The following is a 22,194-nucleotide window of genomic DNA, read 5'->3' as shown; positions in this document are numbered from 1 at the left end:
TTCCTTTTTGAATGACTCCCACTGGTCTGATGGAGTCTTTCCTACAAGTAGCTGCTCCCAGTCCACTTTGGCCAGGTCCTGTCTTATCACATTGAAATCGGCCTTCCCCCAAATCAGGACCTTTATTTCAGGTCCACCTTTGTCCTTTCCCTTAACTACTTTAAATTTTACAGAGTTATGGTCACTATCCCCGAAATGCTCCTCCACTGACACTTCTACCACTTGCCCGACTTCATTCCCTAAGATGAGGTCCAGTATCGCCCCTTCTCCTGTGGGACCTTCTACGTGTTGGCTCAAAAAGCTCTCCTGGATGCACTTTAAGAATTCCATCACCTCTAAACCTTTCACACTAAGACTATCCCAGTTAATACTGGGGAAGTTGAAATCCCCTACTATTATTACCCTATTATTTTTACACTTCTCTGAGATTTGCCTACATATCTGCTCCTCTGTCTCCCGCTGACAGTTTGGAGGCCTATAGTACACACCCAGCAAAGTGATTGTCCCCTTTTTGTTTTTAAATTCTATCCATATGGCCTCATTTGAGGAACCTTCTAAGATGCCATCCCTCTTACTGCAGTAATTCAGTAATTGGCTCCTTGATCGATAGTGCAATGCCACCTCCTCTTTTATGTTCCACCCCCCCCACATCATGCCTGATCCTATACCCTGGAATATTGAGCTGCCAGTCCTGCCCTTCCCTCAACCATGTCTCTGTGATAGCAACAATGTCATTCCCATGTGGTAATCACCACCCTCAATTCATCTGTCTTACTTGTAAGACTCCTTGTGTTAAAGTAGATGTAATCCAGCCTCGCATTATTCTCTTGTGCCTTAACAGGTCTATATTTGCCCTGCGTTCCAGACTGACTCAGTTTCTCTTTATATTCCTGTGCATCACCCCCGACTGTACCTCCACTCTGTATCCTATACCCCTGCCAAATTAGTTTCATGTGTTGTCTGATAAGCGTTCATCCAATTCCCTTTTGAACCAACTCCATATCCTGACTTCAGATCATGCGACAGGTACATACATATTAAAAAAAAACGTTTTATTTCATGTGTCAGAAGCTTAAATAGTTTAACATATATTTTGAGTTCTTTTCTGCTCGTTAAATAATTAAACAATCCCACAGGTATTTTTCAACACTTTTAACTTACATTCTGTAACTCTTCAAGAGGAAGTAGTTTGCTTCACTGCATGAATATCAATATTTCTATAAATTAATCGACAAAAAGAAACAGCAAAAAAAAAGAAAGAAAAGTCCCACATAATACAAAATGTTTTCCTTTGTGCTCCTCAGTAGATGTTGTCCCTCTACCTGGAGGTGAGGTCCCCTCAGGTAAGGCAGGAATGTCGAGGTCAGGTGCCTGTTCCAGTGCTGTGGCAGTGCAGAGATAGATGCATGGATAGAGGTCAGAAGTGGCCAGCACTTGGCAGATCGCAGTGTTCCTCACACCCCTGTCCGAAACAGAAAGCCAAGAGTTGGTAAAACAGACACTGCCACCGGGAACACGACATCAAGCAGGTACAAGGCCACTACATCAAAAGAGAAAGACCCTCATTTCCACGACGCTTCTCGGGGCCTCAGGATGTCCCAAAGCGCTTGACAGCCAATGACGGACTCTTTGAGGTGCAGCCACTGTCGTCAAGTAGGAAATGCGGCCGCCAGTTTGTGCACAGCAAGATCCCACAAACAGAAAGGTGACCATCAGCTGATAATCTGATGACTGAGGGGTGAATATCAGCCCCAGGGCATGTGATCTTGTAGGAGGGTGCAGACCGGGGTCTCAGTTTAACATCTCATCCTAAAAAAACGTCACCTCTGCTGGTGCAGCACTCTCTCAGTGCTACACTCAGAGACTCAGCCAGGGCTTTGCTCGGGTCTCGGGGGTTCCAGCTTCCTGATTCAGAGGGGAGAGAGTGCTGCCCACTGGGCCAGGGCTATGAATAAACGCAGGAACCCAGTAAGTATGCACTGTCATTGCGGAAGTGTTCCCCTTGCCTGTGTCTCCCTGATTGCCGGTGGATCCACTCTTTAGCAGGCTGGCTTCCGGTTTAGTAAATATCCTTCGGCACAGTTCACACTTCCTTTGCTTCCGACAACAACTGCCAGAGAGAGAAAACAAAGAGTTTGGTCAGTAAAACCAGGCGGATGTGGCTTATTCAATCATAGGATGGTGGGTGCTGCTGACAAGGCTAGAGTTTATTTCCCATCCCTAATTGCTCTCGAGAAGGTGGTGGTGAGCCGCCTTCTTGAACCACTGAGTGACTCATTTGGCCATTTCAGAGGGCAGTTAAGAGTCAACCACATTACTGTGCGTCTGGAGTCACATGCAGGCCAGACCAGATGAGGATTGTAGATTTCCTTCTCTAAAGGACATTAGTGAACCAGATGCGTTTTTACAACAAACTGGTGGTTTTGTGGTCACCATTACTGTGATTATTTTTATAATCCAGATTTAGTTAATGAACTGAATTTAAATTCCCCAGCTGACTGTCACCAAGAGGCTTGTATAATATGGGGGCATAGAAGGTTCAGGAGTGATTTGATTGAGCTTTTTGGAGGATTCTCTAAAGGAGTTGATCGTGTAGATAAAGAGGAATCTTTTCCCAATGGTGAAGTGAGTCTGGGGTAAAGGAGGCAACATCTGAAAGACAGAGCCAGACCAATCTGGAGCCAAGTTAGGAAACACCTCTTCACTTCTCTCCCACAAAAATAAGTGGCTTTTAACCCATGAATCACCAAGTCTGAGATCAATGGATATTTTCAAGGCAAGGATAAAGGATATGGAAAGCAAGGCAAGAGCTGGTGTTCAGATCCAGAGCACTCATGCATTTATTGAATGGCCAAATGGGTTTGAGGGGCTGAATGGCCTCCTCCTTGTTCCTGTGATATATTTTGGTGTGACTGGCTTTCCTTTAATTCCAAACTCACTTCCGCCTGGATGCTCCTCATCTTACTCAGTATCATTGGACTCACAATGATATCAAGAGATGTCACTTCTGTGGAGGGTCAACAGGAGCATACTGGAGAATAGAAGCGGGGAGGGGGGGATGAATTTCCCTTCTCACTGGGAGTTGCTCTGCTGACCTGGAATGCTGTGCATGAAAGGACAGCGGGAGCAGATTCAACCGGGAACTTGAAAAGGGAATTGGATAAATACCTTAAGTGGGGCATTGGGGAAGGAGCAGTGAGGAGTGAGGATAATTAGATAGCTCTTTCACAGAGCTGGTATGAACAGGCTCATGGTCTCCTTCTTGGCTGCATCCTTCAATGAAGCAGGTTTGTTCAGTAACAGGCACAATGCAACATTACATTTCAGATTGAATCCAAACTCCGGGTGACAGAGCTTTTTTTTACAGATCCAGATGTTGAGGATTGCTGCTCTTGTGGAGGGGAAACATTCACATGGGACTGCTGGGGGCCACATGTTTCAATGTTTTATTGTTGAAGCCATCCTCTTTAACTGGACTTAGAGTGGTGCTCAAAGTCATTCTCTCCTCCTTGAATTGTTCGTGCATGTCTTCGTGCATGATGTTGTGCAACATCCATGTCTTCAGCTGTCTAGATCTCAAACTCTGGAATTCCCTCCCTAAAACCTCTTGGCCTCTCTCTCTCCTCCTTTGAGTCGCTCCTTAAAGCCAACCTCTTTCACCAAGCTGTCCTTAGGTCTCCTTCCAGTATATGGCCTGGGGTCAATTTTTGCCTGATTAAGGTCCTATGAAGGACCGTGGGCTGTTTTCACTATGTTATGGGTGCTATATAAATATCATTTACTGTTATTGAGTGGGTATTGTTATTGTCAAGGAGTGACCTCTTCACCAGCTTATGAGCTGTATCATACCCAGGGACAATTTGGGGTGATTCTGCGCTCTGGGGGCTTGCTTGTCATGAGCGCACCCGGAAGAGGTGCATCTTGGGGAGTTCTAGCCATCCGATTCACTGATTGAGTTTTCATACACTGAAAGCCAGAGTGCGTGGCCTCAAGAGCAGAGATTTGCTTGCTTCAAGCATCGTTCTGCTGCACCACTGACTTCCTCTCTTTCTACCCATTTCCGTGCTAGATCTGAGAGAGTGAGGAAACCAATAAAACCTCTGGAGGGGTTTAGTGAAACCATCTTGTTTTCAGATCAGCTCTTCAGTTCTGACAAGTCCCTGGAGGAATCTGACCACCGCCACAACCCCATTCTGCAGACAGAACTTACTGTAGTAAGACACAAGCTGCGATCAGGAGGACTGATACAATGACCGACACCACCACTAAGGTAGCGATGGCTTGTTGTTTCTGCCTGATGGCCACCACAGCAAGCAGGTCAGCATGTTCACATCGGATGCCTATGTAGCCAGAGCGACAGCTGCAAAACAAATGTTTGATTTGTAAAAGACACTCGCCAGATGATACAATTACATAGCACAGCAGGAGGCCATTCAGCCCATCTGGCCTGTCTGGATCTTGAAAACAGCCATACAATTAATCCAGCCTGCCACTCCACCTTGCCGATTCCCCAGAGCCCAGCAAGTCTTCCCTTTTCCAATTCCCTTTCAGAGTTACGACCAAATCTGCTTCTACCTTCTCGACAAGTGCAGAACAGATCAAAAAACAATCTCAACTCCCTCCGATTCCTCTGCAAATTATCTTAACTCCTGTTTCTCCCTGTCTACCTATCAAAGCCCTTTGTGATTTTGAACACCTCTGTTAAATCTCCCCTTAACCTTCTCTACTCTAAGGAGAACAATCCCAGCCTCTCCAAGTAACAACTCAGGGCCCTCATTCCTGGAACCACTCTGCCAGATCTCTTGTATACTCCATCCAAGGTCTTCAAATCCTTCCAAAAAAATCTGGCTCTGAGAATTGTAGACAACCTTCCAGCTTTTCTAGTCTCTCTACATTTCATTTCTGTTTGGTTTAGATTTGCTTGCTGAGTCACTCACTGTAATGGTGGGGTGGGGTGGGGTGGGGGACGGGTGGGTGGGGGTGGAATTGGTTGACCAACAGTTGTGGCTTCTTCATTTCCCACTGGAGCATCTCAACAGAACCACAGTGAAGTCACCTGAGCAGAAGGCTTACGCCTCCCAAAGTTGCTTCAGTGAGTAACCCACCCAATGTGAGCCAGACACAAGGAGGCAATTTTCACACCTGTGGTCTGGACAGAGTCGATCGGGAGAAACTGGTCCCACTGGTGGAAAGATCAAGAACCAGAGGACACACATTTGAAGGTCATTGGCAAAAAGAAGCAATGGTGACATGAGGGAAAACCTCTTTCAGGCAACGAGTGGTTCAGATCTGGAATGCTCTGCCTGGGGTGTGGGGGAGGCAGGTTCAATTGTGGTTTTCAAAAGGGAAGTGGAGGAGGATGAATTTGCAGAGCTACGGAGAAAAAATGGGAGAAAGAGGGGTAAATGTTGGTGTACAGAGGGATCTGGCTGTCCTTGTGACACACAGCAAGCAATCAGGAAGGCAAATGGCATATTGGTCTTTCTTGCGAGGAGATTGGAGTACAGGAATAAAGAAGTCTTGCTACAGTTGCACAGGGATTTATTGAGACCACACCTGGAATACTGTGCAGTTTTTGTTGGAAGAGGTACGATGAAGAATCACGAGATTGATTCTGAGTATGAGAGTCCTAACAGGAGAGACTGGGCCTATATTCTTTGGAGTTTTGAAGAATGAGCGCTGATCTTATTGAAGGATACAACATTCTTAGAGAGCTTGACAATGTAGACACTGAGAAGCTGTTTCCCCCAGCCTGGAGAATGCAGAACATGGGGGCACAGTCTCTGGATAAGGGGTTGGCCATTTAAGACTTAAATGAGGAGAGATTTATTCACTCCGAGGGTTGTGAATCTTTGGAATTCTCTATCCCAGAGGGTTGTGGGTGCTGAGTCGCCAGTATATTCAAGACTGAAATAGATAGATAGATGATTGCACCCTAAAGAAATTGAGGAGCAGAAGGATTAGGCGGGGAAAGCAGAATTGATGCAGAAGATCAGCCAGGATCTGATGGAATGGCAGAGCTGGGCAGGTTCGAGGGGCTGATTGGCCTACTCCAGCTCCTATTTGTTATGTTCCAGCTGCTCCTCAAAGATGCTTCATTTATTCAAGGGTTTTCTGAACAAAGCCACTTACATGCATGCTGCAGAAGACTCTTGCACCAAAAACCGACACTTTCCATTCAAACAGAAGTTTTGGTGACTGACAGGACAATCCTCAAAGTGTGCGCGCACAGCAGCTGCTACCGGTGGACCTAGAGAGAGAGAGAGAAAAAGAACAAGGATCATTTTCATAGCCAAACCAATCTTCTCAGTCACTGCGGTAAGACTTCATTTGTGTTCTACTCTTCAGTTTCACGTGGGTTCTTCCTCAGCCTCTCTGTTTGATCAGGTTTGAGAGGCATCAGCGTACCTCAGTCGGTGCCACTCTCACCTCTGAGGCAGAAGGTTCAAACCCACTCGAGAACCTAAGCACAGAGCCCAGGTGAGCTCTTGGATGTAATGCTGAGGGAGAATTGGTTGCTGTAGGTGTCATTCTGTGGATAAGACATGAAAACAGGGTTCCTGTGGGTCTGTTCAAATGGGCACTAAATACCCTAAGGCATGATTCAAAGGCCAGAAAGTCTTCAGAGTGTTTAGTCATTTGTTGAACTCGTGGAATCTTGCTGTGCACAAATTGGCGAGCACGTTTGTCTAGATCACAATAGTGGCTGGTCTTCCAAAGAAATTATAAATGTGTCTGGATTTCTATTTTTGCTTTTAACAACCTCAGGACACCCCAGGACACCTCACAGCCAATGAGGTAATTTTGGAAGTATCATCATGGTTGTAATGTGGGAAACATAGCAGCCAATTTGCACACAGGAGGATCCCACAAACAGCTGTGTGATAATGACCAGATAACCTATTTTAGGTGTAGGTTAAGGGATGAATCTTGAGCTGGAACATTAGGGAGAGCTCCCCTGTTCTTTGAGTTTGTGTTATCAGGTTGTTTGCTGCCATTTGCTTTCCTCCAGAGAAGGGAATCCCAATCCGTCATTCTGGGATACTTTGAGATGACGGGTTGTCTTAAGCCAGATGCTGCCTGGGCCAAGATGGTGGATCTCTCTTGTTCCTTTCCAATTTAAATCTTTCTCGTACTTTGCCTCACATGTATCTTGCTCCTGATGTACAGGAGCCCTTGGTGCAGTGAAGTGTTAACAGTTTAAAAAGACATCACATGTCAATGTGTTGAAAATGTACAAGGACACCTGACACCTTCAGAACTGTGTAAAGATGCTATTGTGCAGCCAGTCTACATCGCTGTTCTTTCCATTCAAGAATACCAGAGCTTTCTTTTCCCTCAGAATGGAGACATCCTATCTCAGCAGCTGTTGTCAGCTCGGTGTCTGTACTGAGCTTTGATGCTGGTCTCTTTGATGTGCCGATGGCTGGCTTAAGTACAATCAGAACTGCTGATTCCCAAAAGCCACAGACCTTTCGAGTTACACAGGGTTTCCACTGTCTGCATTGAAGTCTTATTGAAGGAGCTTGTTCACTGGGGAGGGGGGAAGAACCATTCATCCTTCGCCCAGCTTCAGCTCGAGCTCAGCCACCACACCTGGTACTCAGTGCAGTGAGCAACTGTCCTCCAACAGGCAGGGGTGTGGGTGTCTCAGATTTCCACTGAACCCCTTGCTACCAGAATACGAAGTAAGAGGTGCATTTCTCAAGCACCTTGCCGCAGTTCAGGATGTCCCAGAAGTGTTTTACAGCCAGTGAAATACTTTTTGAAGCGTTAGGACTGCTGTAATGTAGGAAATTCCGCAACCAATTTGTGCACAGCAAGATCCCACAAGCAGCAATGTGACGGTGAGCTGATCATCAGTTTTAGTGATGGCGGTTGAGAGATACCAAGTCCCGAGGCACCAGGGAGAACTCTGTTGCTCTTTTCCTAATGGTGGCCAAAGAATCTAAGTGGGATCTCAGTTTCACGCCTCATTGAGAAGACATCATCTCTGACAGGGTGGCGCTTGGAAAGGATAAGCATCTTCAGCACAGGGGAGTTAGATTTTACTAGAATGCACAAATGAGGTGAGTCGAGGCTGGGGTTAGACTCCAGGAGTCAAAGATCTGATATTAACTGCCACCCAACCACAAACTGATGCAGTTTTTTTTATTATTTGTTCACGGGATGTGGGCATTGCTGGCTAGGCCAGCATCTATTGCCCATCCACAACTTCCCTTGTTCAGGGGGCATCAAACCAGATTGCTTGAACCCTGGTTTTGGTTATCCCCCCACCCACCCCCTCCGCCCCACCACCCAGCCCCATTGTTAAGTTTTGACCCAGATTTGGTTGCTGAAGTGCCTCCGCTTCTTATTCCCCCACCCCAATTATTTTCCAGGGACCTAGCAACATTAAGAAAAGGGTGAGGCCACTCAGCCCATCAAGGCGGCTACCAGTCAGACCATGATTGATGTGCATCTTAACCCCATTCTAAATACCCTCGTTCAATATTCATCAATCTCAGTCTTGAAGGCTCAGTTTGACTTGCAGAATCCACATCAAAGTTGGAAAATGATTCTGCATTTCCACCCCACTTTCTGTGGCTTCTCCATCGCTGCTCGATCGAATCCTTCTCTTGTTTGAAACACCTTGATTGGAGGACTCCCACCCCCACCTGCCACCTCCCCTCCGAGGTTTCTGGTTGGAGATTCTCACGGGGGTTTAGGGTTTCAGCCCCTCTGTTTTTGCTTTTAGCCAATGCTGTTATTCATAACGAGGGCTTTGGGGAAATGCAATTGTAAAAAAAAATTGAGAAATGTTTAGCCATCTGGTTGAAGAAAGCAAACAAACAAAAGACAATGTGGGCTGGAGCCTTTCCAAATCGGAGATTGCATCAATCAGATAAACTGCTTTCTCTTCCAATGTGCCTCAGGAAAGCCTTGAATAATGGGAAAAGGAAGACAATAAGAAGGAATATGCAGGAACAATACTACTGTTAGGGTGCTGAAGGGTATCATGTCCAGTGACTGAAAGGATCACGTTTTCACAAATTTCATACCGACCTTTCCAATCAACAGGTTACTTTTTCATATTGCGGAACAACTCAGACTACGAATCTAAAGCATTTCCCTATTGTCAACAAATTCCAATCGCTCACTTGGTGCCTGTGGTTTTTTTTGGGAGTTTTCTGGACAGTTGAATTTGTTTAAGATTTGGTGTCTGTTATACGGAATCCAGCTTAACTGGAGAAATTACATAGCTCTACGAGCAATGGATAACAGCTGAGTTTCAGCCAAAGGATGACATCGAGTTTACAAACGCAGAAACAGGCCATTCAGCCCATCTGCTACATGCTAGTGTTTATGCTCCACACGAGCCTCCTCCCACCCCATCTTCGTCTCACCCCATCCACAAATCCCTCTATTCCTTTCTCCCTCATGTGTTTATCCAGCTTCCCCTGAAATGTATGTAGATTATTCACCTCAACCACTCACTGTGGGAGCGAGTTCCCCATTCTCACCGCTCTCCGGGTAAAGGAGTTTCTCCTCAATTCTCAATTCAGTGACTACTCTATATTTATGAGCCTTTGCTTTGGAATCCTCTACACATGGGAACATCTATAATCTTCATGGTTTTTAAGAACTCCATTAATCTCCTCTCAGCCTTCCCTTCTCTAGTTACCAGAGTCCCAGGCAGTTGAATCTCTCCTGGTGGTTGGACTCTCTGTGGCAACATCCTTGTAAAGCTCTCTTACACCTTCCCGAGTACCTCTGCAGCCTTTTCTAACGAGGAGAGCAGTCTGAAGCCGTTCACACTCAGGGAGGGTGTGTCGCCAGCTCTTTGGTACAGACAGGTGAAGGATGTTGTTGTTCTCCTCTCTTGGAGCAGGAAGTTGTGGGAGGATTGCGGGCGGATTTAGAATCTGAACATTCCATTCATGGCCCTAACCATCTTTAGGCCAGTCGGTTGGGGGTTGTTCCTACAGCGCATGAATCTGAGATACGTGAATGCCAATGGATGCCACCCCAGAATTCTGAACCGCTCTGCATTCTGGTCTCCATTGGCCAAGGCTGTCCGGAGCGGGAATCGAGCCCTGAACTTTCAGACTCGTAGGATGGAACGCTATTACTAAATGCTCACTAGAGAGAGAGATACAAAGATTCTGCCCATGAGGATTCGGTCTTATTGGCCAGATAAAAACTGATCGATATTAGGATTTATATCTACTTGCAGAAACATGCCAGAAGTGACTGGTATTGTCTGAACTACAAGAATGGGAGCAACTTCAAGCCATTACACTGAATCCAAATAGCACAGTTCAGATGGATTGAGTAACAACTTGAGATCTCCTGGTCAAAGGGAAAGGTGCAAAAACAGAACAATAACACCTCCTGTCTTCTGTATGTATATGTCCACCTCTCCATCTCTCTGTCCACACGACATCCCTACTCTGCACAGCTGTGTGTGCTGTGGAGGCGTTATTGTTCTATCTTATTAACCGTTCTCTCAGCCTGTCCAGCCACCCTCGATGATTTATGCACATATACACACAGGTCCCTCTGCTCCTGCACCCCCTTTAGAATTGCACTTTCCGTTTTATATTGTCTCTCCGTGTTCTTCCTGCCAAAATGAATCACTTCACATTTCTCTGCGTTAAATTCCATCTGTAACCTATCTGCCCGTTCTACCAACCTGTCTACGGTCCTCCTGAAGTTCTACACTATCCTCCTCACAGCTCACAATGCCTCCAAGTTTTGTATCGTCCGCAAATTTTGAAATTGTCTCCTGTGCACCAAGGTCTAGGTCATTAATATATATCAAGGGCAGCAGAGGTCCCAACGCCAGCCCTGGGGAAATCCCTCAATAAACCTTCCTCCAGTCTGAAAAACACCTATTCACCACTACTCTGTTTCCTGTTACTCAGCCAATTTCAGATCTATATTACTGCTGTCCCTTGTATTCCATGTGCTCCAGCTCTTCAGACTTCTTGCTATGTCCTGATGAGTGTAGAGGAAAAGCATCGGCATGATTCCTTTTTCGGCAAAACTCCTTTCCTGACAAAGTTAGCGTCATTAACCCCAGCTTCTTCTCTCTGCTGCCAAGTGTTTTGGGAAACCCCTCTTTCTCTGGGAAGCTATTTTCTTGACTTTGCTAGGGCTGGTTCCCCGGGACTCTGTGGCAGGTAGCAGTGCATCAATCAGAAATCCAGGATGGTGTCCCTCTCTCATCCCTGACTGCTCACCAATCCTTTTAAGGGTGGGGGGACGAGGCGGTCGAATACCTGACAGCTGTGAGGAGCAAGTGGCTGCCCTGGGTCGACCAGCTCGCAGCTGGATTGAGAAGTGAGGTTAAGTGGAGCACAGGAGAGCGGGACAGACGAACAGGCTGTTCGAGTCACCAACACTGCTTCATTCAACCATGGGACAAGCGACGGGCTTCCCCTCTCACCTTGCTTCATTTCAGGAGGGATGTGAATACCTGAAAAACTCCACAACAAAACTCTTGATTCCCAAAGGTGATGGTTCAGAATTCTAGAATTACCGGCCACAATTACTCAGCCTGACGTTGCTACAGAAAGGCTGAACGCTGCAGCTGCTCTGCTCGCCAGCTGTCACAGTATTCCCTTACTGATGTTCATCCATCAAATGGCTTCCGACCATCGCCATTGATGAGCGTAAGTCCAGCAGTCCGTTCCAAAAGGGCGAGGAACTGTGGATGTAGATCTCGCTCAAATGGTAACCAGCCAAAAGGACTCAACAATACTCCCTCAATATAAGAGAGTCAATGGGGAATTCAGGAGAAACTTCTTCACTTTGAGAGAGTGGTGAGAATGTGGAACTCGCTGTCACAGGGAGTGGAGGTGAATGGTATAGATGCTTTGAAGGAGAAGCTGGATAAACACATGAGGGATAAGGGAGCAGAAGGATACGCTGTTAGGGTGAGATGAAGAGTGGGCATGTTTGGAGCATAAACACCAGCATGGAAATGATGGGCTGAATGGCCAGTTGTATAACTCTATGTAATTCTTGGTCAAGAGAATCGCAGCAATGTTGGGCTCTTAAGCTGCAGGACAGGATGGAGTTGCACTGAGAGGCTGCCCATAGTTACATGAACTTTTGGGATCTCAGAGAAATTCTGCTTTGAAAGGGATTCCCTTTCACTCATCCACTGAGTAGAGTAGACAGGAGACTCTTCCTCCAACACTTGCTCTCCCCAACCTCTCACTCCGCAACTTGGGGCTCAATTTTCACAGGTGGTGGGGAACAGGAGTTGGGATGGTTTCCGGATCCTGACCCTCCCCTCCCACCACCAATCCTTCCATCCCGGGAAAAACAGTCAACATCTGGGATTTTCATGAGGGGTCCCTTTTTAAAAAAATTCATTCACGGGATGTGGGCTTCACTGGCTGGGCCAGCATTTATTGCCCATCCCTAGTTGCCCTTGAGAAGGTGGTGGTGAGCTGCCTTCTTGAACCGCTGCAGTCCATATGGTGTAGGTACATCCACAGTGCTGTTAGGAAGGGAGTTCCAGGATTTTGACCCAGCAACAGTGAAGGAACGGCGATATATTTCCAAGTCAGGATGGTGAGTGACTTGGAGGGGAACTTCCAGGTGGTGGTGTTCCCATTTATCTACTGCCCTTGTCCTTCCAGATGGTAGTGGTCATGGGTTTGGAAGGTATTGTCTAAGGAGCCTTGGTGAGTTTCTGCAGTGCACCTTGTAGATGGTACACACTGCTGCTACTGTGCATCGGTGGTGGAGGGAGTGAACGTTTGTGAATGTGGTGCCGATCAAGCGGGCTGCTTTGTCCTGGACGGTGTCCAGCTTCTTCAGCGTTGTAGGAACTGCACTCTTCCAGGCAAGTGGGGAGTATTCCATCACACACCTGACTCATGCCTTGTACATGGTGGACAGGCTTTGAAGAGTCAGGAGGTGAGTTACTCGTCCAGGATTCCTAGTCTCTGACCTGCTCTTGTAACCACAGTATTTATATGGCTGGTCCAGTTCAGTTTCTGGTCAATGGTAACCCCCAGGATGTTGATAGTGGGGGATTCAGTGATGGTAATGCCATTGAACATCAAGAAGCGATGGTTGGATTCTATCTTGTTGGAGATGGTCATTGCCTGATACTTGTGTGGCACGAATGTTACTTGCCAATTGTCAGCCCAAGCCTGGATATTGTCCAGGTCTTGCTGCATTTGGACATGGACTGCTTCAGTATCTGAGGAGTTGAGAATGGTGCTGAACATTGTGCAATCTCCAGTGAACATCCCCACTTCTGATGGGAAGAAGGTCATTGATGAAGCAGCTGAAGATGGTTGGGCTGAGGACACTACCCTGAGGAACTCCTGCAGTGATGCCCTGGAGCTGAGATAACTGACCTCCAACAACCACAACCATCTTCCTTTGTGCTAGGTATGACTCCAACCAGTGGAGAGTTTTCCCTGATTCCCATTGACTCCAGTTTTGCTAGGGCTTCTTGATGCCACACTCGGTCAAATGCTGCCTTGATGTCAAGGGCAGTCACTCTCACCTCACCTCGGGAGTTCAGCTCTTTTGTCCATGTTTGAACCGAGGCTGTAATGAGGTCAGGAGCTGAGTGGCCCCAGCGGAACACAAGCTGGGCATCAGTGAGCAGGTTATTGCTAAGCAAGTGCCGCTTGATAGCACTGTTGATGACCCCTTCCATTATTTTACTGATGATCGAGAGTAGACTGATGGGGTGGTAATTGGCCAGGTTGGATTTGTCCTGCTTTTTGTGTACAGGACATACCTGGGCAATTTTCCACATAGCCGGGTAGATGCCAGTGTTGTAGCTGTACTGGAACAGCTTGGCTAGGGGCGCAGCAAGTTCTGGAGCACAAGTCTTCAGTACTATTGCCGGAATATTGTCAGGGCCCATAGCCTTTGCAGTATCCAGTGCCTTCAGCCATTTCTTGATATCACATGGAGTGAATTGAATTGGTTGAAGACTGGCATCTGTGATGCTGGGGACCTCCGGAGGAGGCTGAGATGGATCACCCACTCAGCACTTCTGGCTGAAAATTGTAGCAAATGCTTCAGCCTTGTCTTTTGCACTGATGTGCTGGGCTCCTCTATCATTGAGGATGGGGATATTTGTGGAACCTCCACCTCCAGTGAATTGTTTAATTGTCCACCACCATTCACGACTGGATGTGACAGGACTGCACAGCTTAGATCTGATCCGTTGGTTGTGGGATCGCTTAGCTCTGTCTATCACTTACTGCTTATACTGTTTGGCACACAAGTAGTCCTGTGTTATAGCTTCACCAGGTTGACACCTCACTTTTAGGTGTGCCTGGTGCTGCTCCTGGCATGCCCTCCTGCACTCTTCATTGAGCCAGGGTTGATCCCCTGTCTTGATGCTAATGGTAGAGTGGAGGATATGCCGGGCCATGAAGTTACAGATTGTGTTGGAGTACAATTCTGCTGCTGCTGATGGCCCACAGCGCCTCATGGATGCCCAGTCTTGAGTTGCTCGATTTGTTTGAAGTCTATCCCATTTAGCACATTGGTAGTGCCACACAACACGATGGAGTGTACCGTCAATGTGAATGCGGGACTTCATCTCCACAGTGACTATACAGTGGTCACTCCTACCGATACTGTCATGGACAGATGCATCTGCGTCAGGCAGATTGGTGAGGATGAGGTCAAGTATGTTTTTCCCTCACCACCTGCCGCAGACCCAGTCTAGCAGCTATGTCCTTTAGGACATGGCAAGTTTGGTCAGTAGTAGTGCTATCGAGCCACTCTTGGAGATGGGCATTGAAGTCCCCAGAGTACATTCTGTGTCCTTGCCACCCTCAGTACTTGCTTCAAATGATGTTCAACATGGAAGAGCACTGATCCATCAGCTGAGGGAGGGCGGTATGTGGTAATCAGCAGGAGGTTTGACCTTGCCCATGTTTGACCTGACCTTCACCTGATGCCATGAGACTTCATGGGGTCCTGAGTTGATGTTGAGGACTCCCAAGGCAACTCCCTCCTGACTGTATACCACTGTGCCGCCACTTCTGCTGGGTCTGACAGTGGGACAGGACATACCCAGGGATGGTGACGGTGGAGTCTGGAACATAGCTCTCCCAATTTTAGCACTAGCCCCCAGATGTTAGTGAGGAGGACTTTGCTAGGTCACAGAGCTGCGATTGCCGTTGTTGTTTCCGGTGCCTAGGTCAATGCCGGGTGGTCCGTCTGGTTTCATTACTTTTTTGTTACAACTGAGTAGCTTGCTAGGCCATTTCAGGGGGCAGTTAAGAGTCAACCACGTTGCTGTGGGTCTGGAGTCACATGTAGGGCAGACCAGGTAAGAACAGCAGATTTCCCTCCCTGAAGGACATTAGTGAACCAGATGGGTTTTTACGACAAGCGACAATGGTTTCATGGTCACCATTAGACTTTTAATTCCAGATTTTTATTAAATTCAAATTCCACCATCTGCCATGGCAGGATTTGAACCCAGGTCCCCAGAGCATTTACCCTGGGTCTCTGGAATACTAGTCCAGCGACAATACCACTACATCATCGCCTCCCCCCTTAATTAGCACGGTGACAGGCTTCCTGTTCAATTAATGGCTGTGGACTCTTGTAGCTAGACAGCCAATCAGAGGTCAGCCAGCTTCAGAGGAACAGGGTCAGTCACTGAGAGGGTCAGTCACTGAGAGGGTCAGTCACTGAGAGGGTCAGTCACTGAGAGGGTCAGTCACTGAGAGGGTCAGTCACTGAGAGGGTCAGTCACTGAGAGGGTCAGTCACTGAGAGGGTCAGTCACTGAGAGGGCGTTTCCACGTGAAGGCACTCTCTCAGCAACAATTTGAAAAATGTTATTAAAAATAGAGAAAGCAGCCAGGCCACCATGGTGGGGGGATATTGGGGAACCCCTCTCCATGGCAACCTTTATTGTAGTCCTCGTTAGGCCTGCCTGGCGCACTGTCCCCCACCCTCAATCCCCTGCCCTGCCGCTGGGTGTACACCTCCAGGCAGTTAAAATGTTCCCCCCCACCCCCATCCCACATCATGTGAGAAAACTGGAAAATCCCTCCTTCCCCCACCCCCTGATGAACAAGGGGGCTCTTATCTAGCCTAACTGGGCACTCTGCTGGCCCCAAACCTGATACTGGGAGTGGGGTTGGGAAATCAGCACACCAGTCGCGCTCCCTCCACCTCCGTTCCCGACCTCATCGGGTCTGAGCATTCCGCTCGGGCTGTGTGGCAGGAGCCATTCCTTGGAACTGCTGCGGGTCCACCAAATACAGAAACGGGGAACGTCCGGGGGACTCGGTTTTAGAGCGGGTCGGGTTGGCTAGGAACTGGCAGGTCACTCAGGGGTGATGTGTCTGGCAGGGGTCCGTTCAGGACGTGGTGACAGAAAAGGTCCCTGTCGACCCACTGTTGTTTGCTTCTGGCACTAAGATTCTGACCAACGTTCATGCCAATTGGGCAAGCGGCTGCTGAGGGAACACAGCATCCCAGGCAAACTATTTGGCAGTCTGTGTAATTGTCACACTTGGAGCTTCAATTCATGGCATTTCTTCACTTTTCGTCTTACAGGAACTGCAGGAGCATTTGGCCAGAAAAATAAGATTTTTTTTTAAAAAAAAAAGCTTCCCAATGCAAACTCTCCGTTATTATTGGCCAGTCAATGAGAATGTAGCCAGCCTGCCTGGCTGGTGTGTGGCCAGCAGAGCCGAGTGGCGCCTAGCTTCTTTCATACTTCATTAAGATGCATAGCATCTGTGTCAATGACTTTCTGTCAGTGTGTCCTGCTGAATAGTCAAGCGATACAGATGGAGAATGCTCAGAATCGTGAAGTGCCTCTTAATTCCTGGGATAATTGGAAAAGAGTCGAGGATAGGAGGATGTAGAAACATGCCTTTTAATCCTCAATAGCTGCGCAAATCCCCAATCTGTCAGATGCAGAAAGATTCCGTGAGTTAAGGATTGGCAGGTTAAATCATTCGGATCATGTTAGGGCTGCCTTTGAAGCAGGGCCTTCAAATTGCCTTCGAGCCGATTGAGGTGAATGTCTCACAAGACTGCCTTGGGTTGCCAAGCCGCCAGGATTTCAGGAATCATGGTGATTGCTCAGGAACGCAGCTCCCAGCAAAGACGCAGCGAAAAGAAATCATAGTCAGCGTGAGCCAACATTTCTTTGAACGTTTCAGTCCGTCAGTAATAAAAGTGTCGGGAATGGCAGGGAAGGTTATCTGGCCGCCAGATGATCCAAGCAGGCAACCGATCCTTTTCCAATGAGGTTTATGGAAGGCGGGGGCACAGCGAGGGTACACATGTTGACGGGTGTGTGGGGGTGCGGTGGCTAAAGGCAGGAGGTCATGTGATCCCTCCAAAAACATGTCCCTCCAGGAGCTGGATACACCCTGTGACAATAGCAGCCTGACTGGAGTGATTCTGTGAGCTGGGCCTGGAGGTTAGATGATCGCAGTTTGGGGACCGAGTGAAACCAGGTGATCAGCAGTGACAGAGAAGGCTGTGGTTATCAACGGTCAGGAGATCATGGCCTGGTATGGCATAATCTCTTGATTGATGACCCCCAGCATGGATCAGAAGCAACGAAACTTAAGGTCCTAGGCCTGGTTTCTTAGCTTCAATATTCATTCCCAGAACGTGGGCATCCTGAGTTCCCGTGAAGCAGCTTCATCGAACAGAGTGCCTTGCTTGGCCACGGACAGTTAAGAGTCCATCACATTGGTCATGGGATTGGAGTCATGTATCGAGTCACAGAATCATTAAGGCATAGGACGTCATCATTTGGCCTCTACATCTCCAGACCAGGTCAGGACAGCAGGTGTCCTGACACCCGTCCGCTCACTTAAGCGGACTGAGAGATCCTGTAGTTACTTACTTCCAAGAGGAGCAGGGGGGAGTTCTCCCCAGTGTCCTGGGCCCATTTTATCCCTCACCTAGCAGAAATAAAGACAAGATTATCTGCTCGTTGATCGCATCGCTGCTGGTGGGAGCTTGCTGTGCGCATTGGCCGCAAAGCAATTTGTAGGGCTCGAGAGGAATGTAAGTTCTTTCGGTCGTCACACTTGCACCAGGTGCAATCCGAGCTTCCACGACAAACAGACAAGAATCTCCCCCGAAATAAAAAACAGAAAGTGCTGGAAATGCTCAGCAGGTCTGGCAACATCTGCATGGAGAGAAACAGGGTTAAGGTTTCGAGTCCGCATGACTCTTCTTCCAATCACCCCGATACAAGACTGAGCTCAGATCCATGGTAATTTGACTGGGACTCACTGGTATTCACTCTGAACTATAAAGACTGATGGTTGATACATTCCCTGGTGTTTAACTGGAAGTGCCCTTGTGGATCCCTCCTCCCCTCCTTGTGGATTTTACCCAGTTTCTTGAGCAAAGTAAATTTGGGAGGGAGAATCCTCAAATTTATGTCAAGGCTTTCTGAATGAGTGCCTTTCATTGATCTGTTCTTACTGAGGTCTGCGATCCCTGAGTAAAGTTGTCCACAGCTTAGGTTAGGCACTGATGTGTGTCTCCCTCTTCCCGAGCAACTTCAGCCACCTGAGCAGGTTACAAATCTAGATGGAGGTGCAGTGCCGAGGGAGTGCTGCACTGTCTGAGGTGCCATCTTTCAGATGATGCGTTTAACTGGGGTCCTGTCTGCCCCGTCAGGTGGATGAAAAAGATCCCACAGCCATTATTTTGAAGAAGAGCCGGGGGGTGGGGTGGGGGGAAGAGGTGTGTTCTCCCCAGTGTTCTGGCCAATATTCATCCCCCGACAAACATCACAAAAACAGATTATCTGGTCCTTATCATATTGCTGTTTGTGGGAGCTTGCTGTGCTGGAATTGGCTGCTCAGTTTCCTACATTATAACACCGACTACACTTCAAAAATATCTGATTGGCTGTAAAGTGCTTTGCAATGTCCTGGAGTTGTGAAAGGCGCTACAGGAATTCAAAGTCTTCCTTTAGTTTTTCTAGACCACGGGTGTGGTGGTGGTCTGGGTGATCTCAGGCACAACTGGAGAATGTGATTGTAGCTCAGAGCTTTCAAGCATGCTTGTTAACCAGGGCTAACAGGCTTCTAAGGTCAGGTTGCATAGACCAGGCTGGTATTTGCTCAAGTATAGAAGATTATGAGGTAATCTAATTGGGGTGTTTAAGATGATTCAACGCTTAGACAGGGTTGATAGAGAAAAACGATTTCCTCTAATGTGGGGATGGGAGGGGGGGTGTGTGTGGGAGAGTCCAGAACGTGGGGAACAAAGGGACGTAACCTTCACATTCGAGTCAGGCCACTCAGCGGTGAGGTCGGGGAACACTCAATAGACTGCTGAGGCTGCAGGAATCAATTCTCAATTTCAAAAGTCAGATGGTTAGGTCTTTGTTGGACCGGGGGTCAAAGGATATGGAAGCTCAGAGTTCAGGCACAGATCAGCCGCAATCTCACAGAGCCGGGGAGGGGCTGAATGGCCTCCTTCTGTTCCTGTATTTCGATCGAGCCAGTTTGTCCATTTCCTCCTGGACAAGGGGATAACTGAAGCAGAGACACAGGGATTGGAGAAGGTGTGGGTTGAGGATTCCCTCTCAGTCTGCGTCCGCGGGAGCTCCCCACCTTTCTCTGTCCTGATCCATGGAGAGCCTTGTCTTCTCTATCAGATCAATCCAGAATCCCTTCACCTCTGTTATTCTGCTGGAGCTATGATCGTCCTTCACTGGACTATCTCCTTAACTGAAACCTTCACTCCGTTTCTCTCTCCAGAGGTGCTGCCTGACTAGCTGAGAATTTCCCAACATTTTCTGTTTTTATTTCTTCTCTCCAGCATTCATGGTCTTTCACATCCGGTTACCGCTCTGCTGATCCCTACCCCAGGGAAATAAAGTCACAACTCCACAAATCGGAAAATTGGCATGCAAATATTTGGAATTCTACTTGGAAGAAGGGCAGGGGAGTTCTCCCTGCTGTCCTGGCCAATATTTATCCGTCAATCAACATCACGGATAAATAAACAGGTTATCTGGTCATCATGGTATTGCTGCACGTGGGATCTTGCTGTGTACAAATTAACCTCCTCATTTCCTACAGCGACGGCACCTTAAAAGTATGTCATTGGCTGTAAAATGCTTTGAGTTGTTCTGGGGCTGTGAGAGGTGTGATAGTAATCTCAGATCTTACTGTGTAAATTTCTACTTTCAAATTCAGAGTCAAGGTTCCCTCAGCAGATAGCAGTCAGGCAAAATAGCTCGTTCCCCCAGTGACACCAGAACTCTGCAGTATAATTACTACCTTGAAACTCCTTCCTGGTATTTGATAACTTACACTATTTTATTTTTGGTGCAGGAATGCAGAGGAATGAACAGATTAGAAAATTCCACAGCACAACAGCTCTAAAAGATTCTGGCTTCAATTACTGCTTCACAATGACTCTGCTAATTTAAGGCCAGCTATTAATTGGGAGGTGACTACTGACCTCAGTGCCTTTGGTTTAGCGAAGGCAAGAATCAGCAAGGCTGAATTTTATTTTAGTTCGTTCTTGGGGCATTGGCAGGGTCAGCATTTGCTACCCATCCCTAGTTGCCCTTGAGAAGGTGGTGGTGAGCTGCCTTCTTGAACCGCTGCAGCCCATGTGGTGTAGGTACACCCACAGTGCTGTTAGGGAGGGATTTTGACCCAGCAACAGTGAAGGAACGCCGATATATTTCCAAGTCAGGGTGGTGTGTGGCTTGGAGGGGAACTTGCAGTTGGTGGTGTTCCCAAGTGTCTGCTGCCCTTGTCCTTCTGGTTGGTAGTGGTTGTGGGTCATCTTGTTTAATTTAAATCTGACAACATTCAGTGTTGCTCCCCATTGGGTTATAGACTGAATACTGCAGCAGTTACCATTCCTGAGGGGTTTCCCAGGGATGAGGGATACCTGATTCCAGTCGGAGTGGCAATCAGTTGACGTCAACTCTCGGGCGGGAATTTTACAGCCCCATCACAGCGAGCCACTTTAAACTCCATTGACTTCGGCAGGACTGTAAAATCCCGCTCTCGTAAAATTCCACCCTTGACATACTTTCCAGAGCCCTGACCAAGATGGATCTCGAATGGACACCTTTGCAAAGATTTCCAAGTTGTAAATCAGAGGGTCATCACTGAGCATCCTCTGGCAACCAGATGGAGTGCATGACAGTGTAACACACGCCTCTCACTTACAGCATTGCCTCACGTTGAGGTCACGCTCCCCTGTTACGGCTTCACCCCCTCGTGTGGGCAAGGATGAGTTTAATGATTTGAAATCAGCAGTGAAGGAGAGATGACTTTTATTTTTTACACAGTGAGTTGATGCGATCTGGAATTCGCTGCCTGAAAGGGTGGTGGAAGCAGATCCCATTACACTCAAAAGGAAACTGGACAAATATTGGAAAAATCAAACTGCTGTACCACTGTGGAGGAAGAGCGGGATGGGAACTAACTGGCGACTTGCTTCCATGAGCCGTCAGAGCCACAATGCTGCATCCCCGAGGATGTGAAAGGCACTATAGGAATGCAAGTCTTTAGGTTACAGAGGAGAGTATTGGTTAATCGATTCTGGAGGTGGGAAAAACAGGAAGTATCATGATGATCATTATCAGGCAGCAACACAGGCGTTCCAAATTCTCCCACTGACTTTGTGCAATCAACATCCTGTTACCTCCAGCCAGAGGCTTCTGCTTTACATCACCCTGTTAACATGAGACTGAAACCTGCTGCCCAGAATACACTCAGCTCAGATGCAGCAATCAGCTTGTTTGCAGAAATAAAAGCAGTTGACTGGGCAGTGGTTTCCTGGATGGAGCAACTTTCTATCTATGTGACCGGAGACTGGGAAATATTTCACAGCTGCAGCTCAAAAAAGCTGATCCTTGGCTCTGGAATGTCACAGCCATTCTAACTGAAGGTTTTCTCCATCACCACACTATCTAATCCACTGATCTGTCCAGCAGCACTATTGAAATAAGGGAAGGGGAGTTCTCCTCCGTTTCCTGTCCAATATTTGTCCCTTGATCAACTTCATTGACGTGGATCATATGCTCATTATCACATTGCTGTCTGCTCGCAACAGCTTGACTTGAAAATTCTCATCCTTTAAAACCCTCCAGAGCCTCACCCCTCCCTACAACAACAGCTTTTATCTGTATAGCACCAGTAATATAATCAAACGTCCTAAGGTGTTTCAACAGGACCATTAT

General features: G+C 47.5%; 1 protein-coding gene across 1 annotated transcript in view; it reads right to left on the bottom strand.

Annotated features, from left to right (window-relative positions):
* Window positions 1-1,031: 1,031 nt before the first annotated feature.
* tgfa (transforming growth factor, alpha) overlaps window positions 1,032-22,194 on the bottom strand; it is a 35,795-nt gene continuing 14,632 nt past the window's right edge. Inside the window, exons 3-5 of the mRNA XM_078565220.1 lie at window positions 6,133-6,250; window positions 4,211-4,360; window positions 1,032-2,110 (exon numbers count right to left, since the gene is read on the bottom strand). Coding sequence (XP_078421346.1) covers window positions 1,858-2,110; window positions 4,211-4,360; window positions 6,133-6,250 — 521 coding nt within the window. The 3' untranslated portion in view covers window positions 1,032-1,857. The remainder of the gene's footprint in view (window positions 2,111-4,210; window positions 4,361-6,132; window positions 6,251-22,194) is intronic.

This window comes from Cetorhinus maximus, chromosome 20 (assembly GCF_964194155.1).
Source record: "Cetorhinus maximus chromosome 20, sCetMax3.hap1.1, whole genome shotgun sequence".
Classification (NCBI taxonomy): Eukaryota; Metazoa; Chordata; class Chondrichthyes; order Lamniformes; family Cetorhinidae; genus Cetorhinus; species Cetorhinus maximus.
This window is presented reverse-complemented; position numbering and strand designations above follow the sequence as displayed.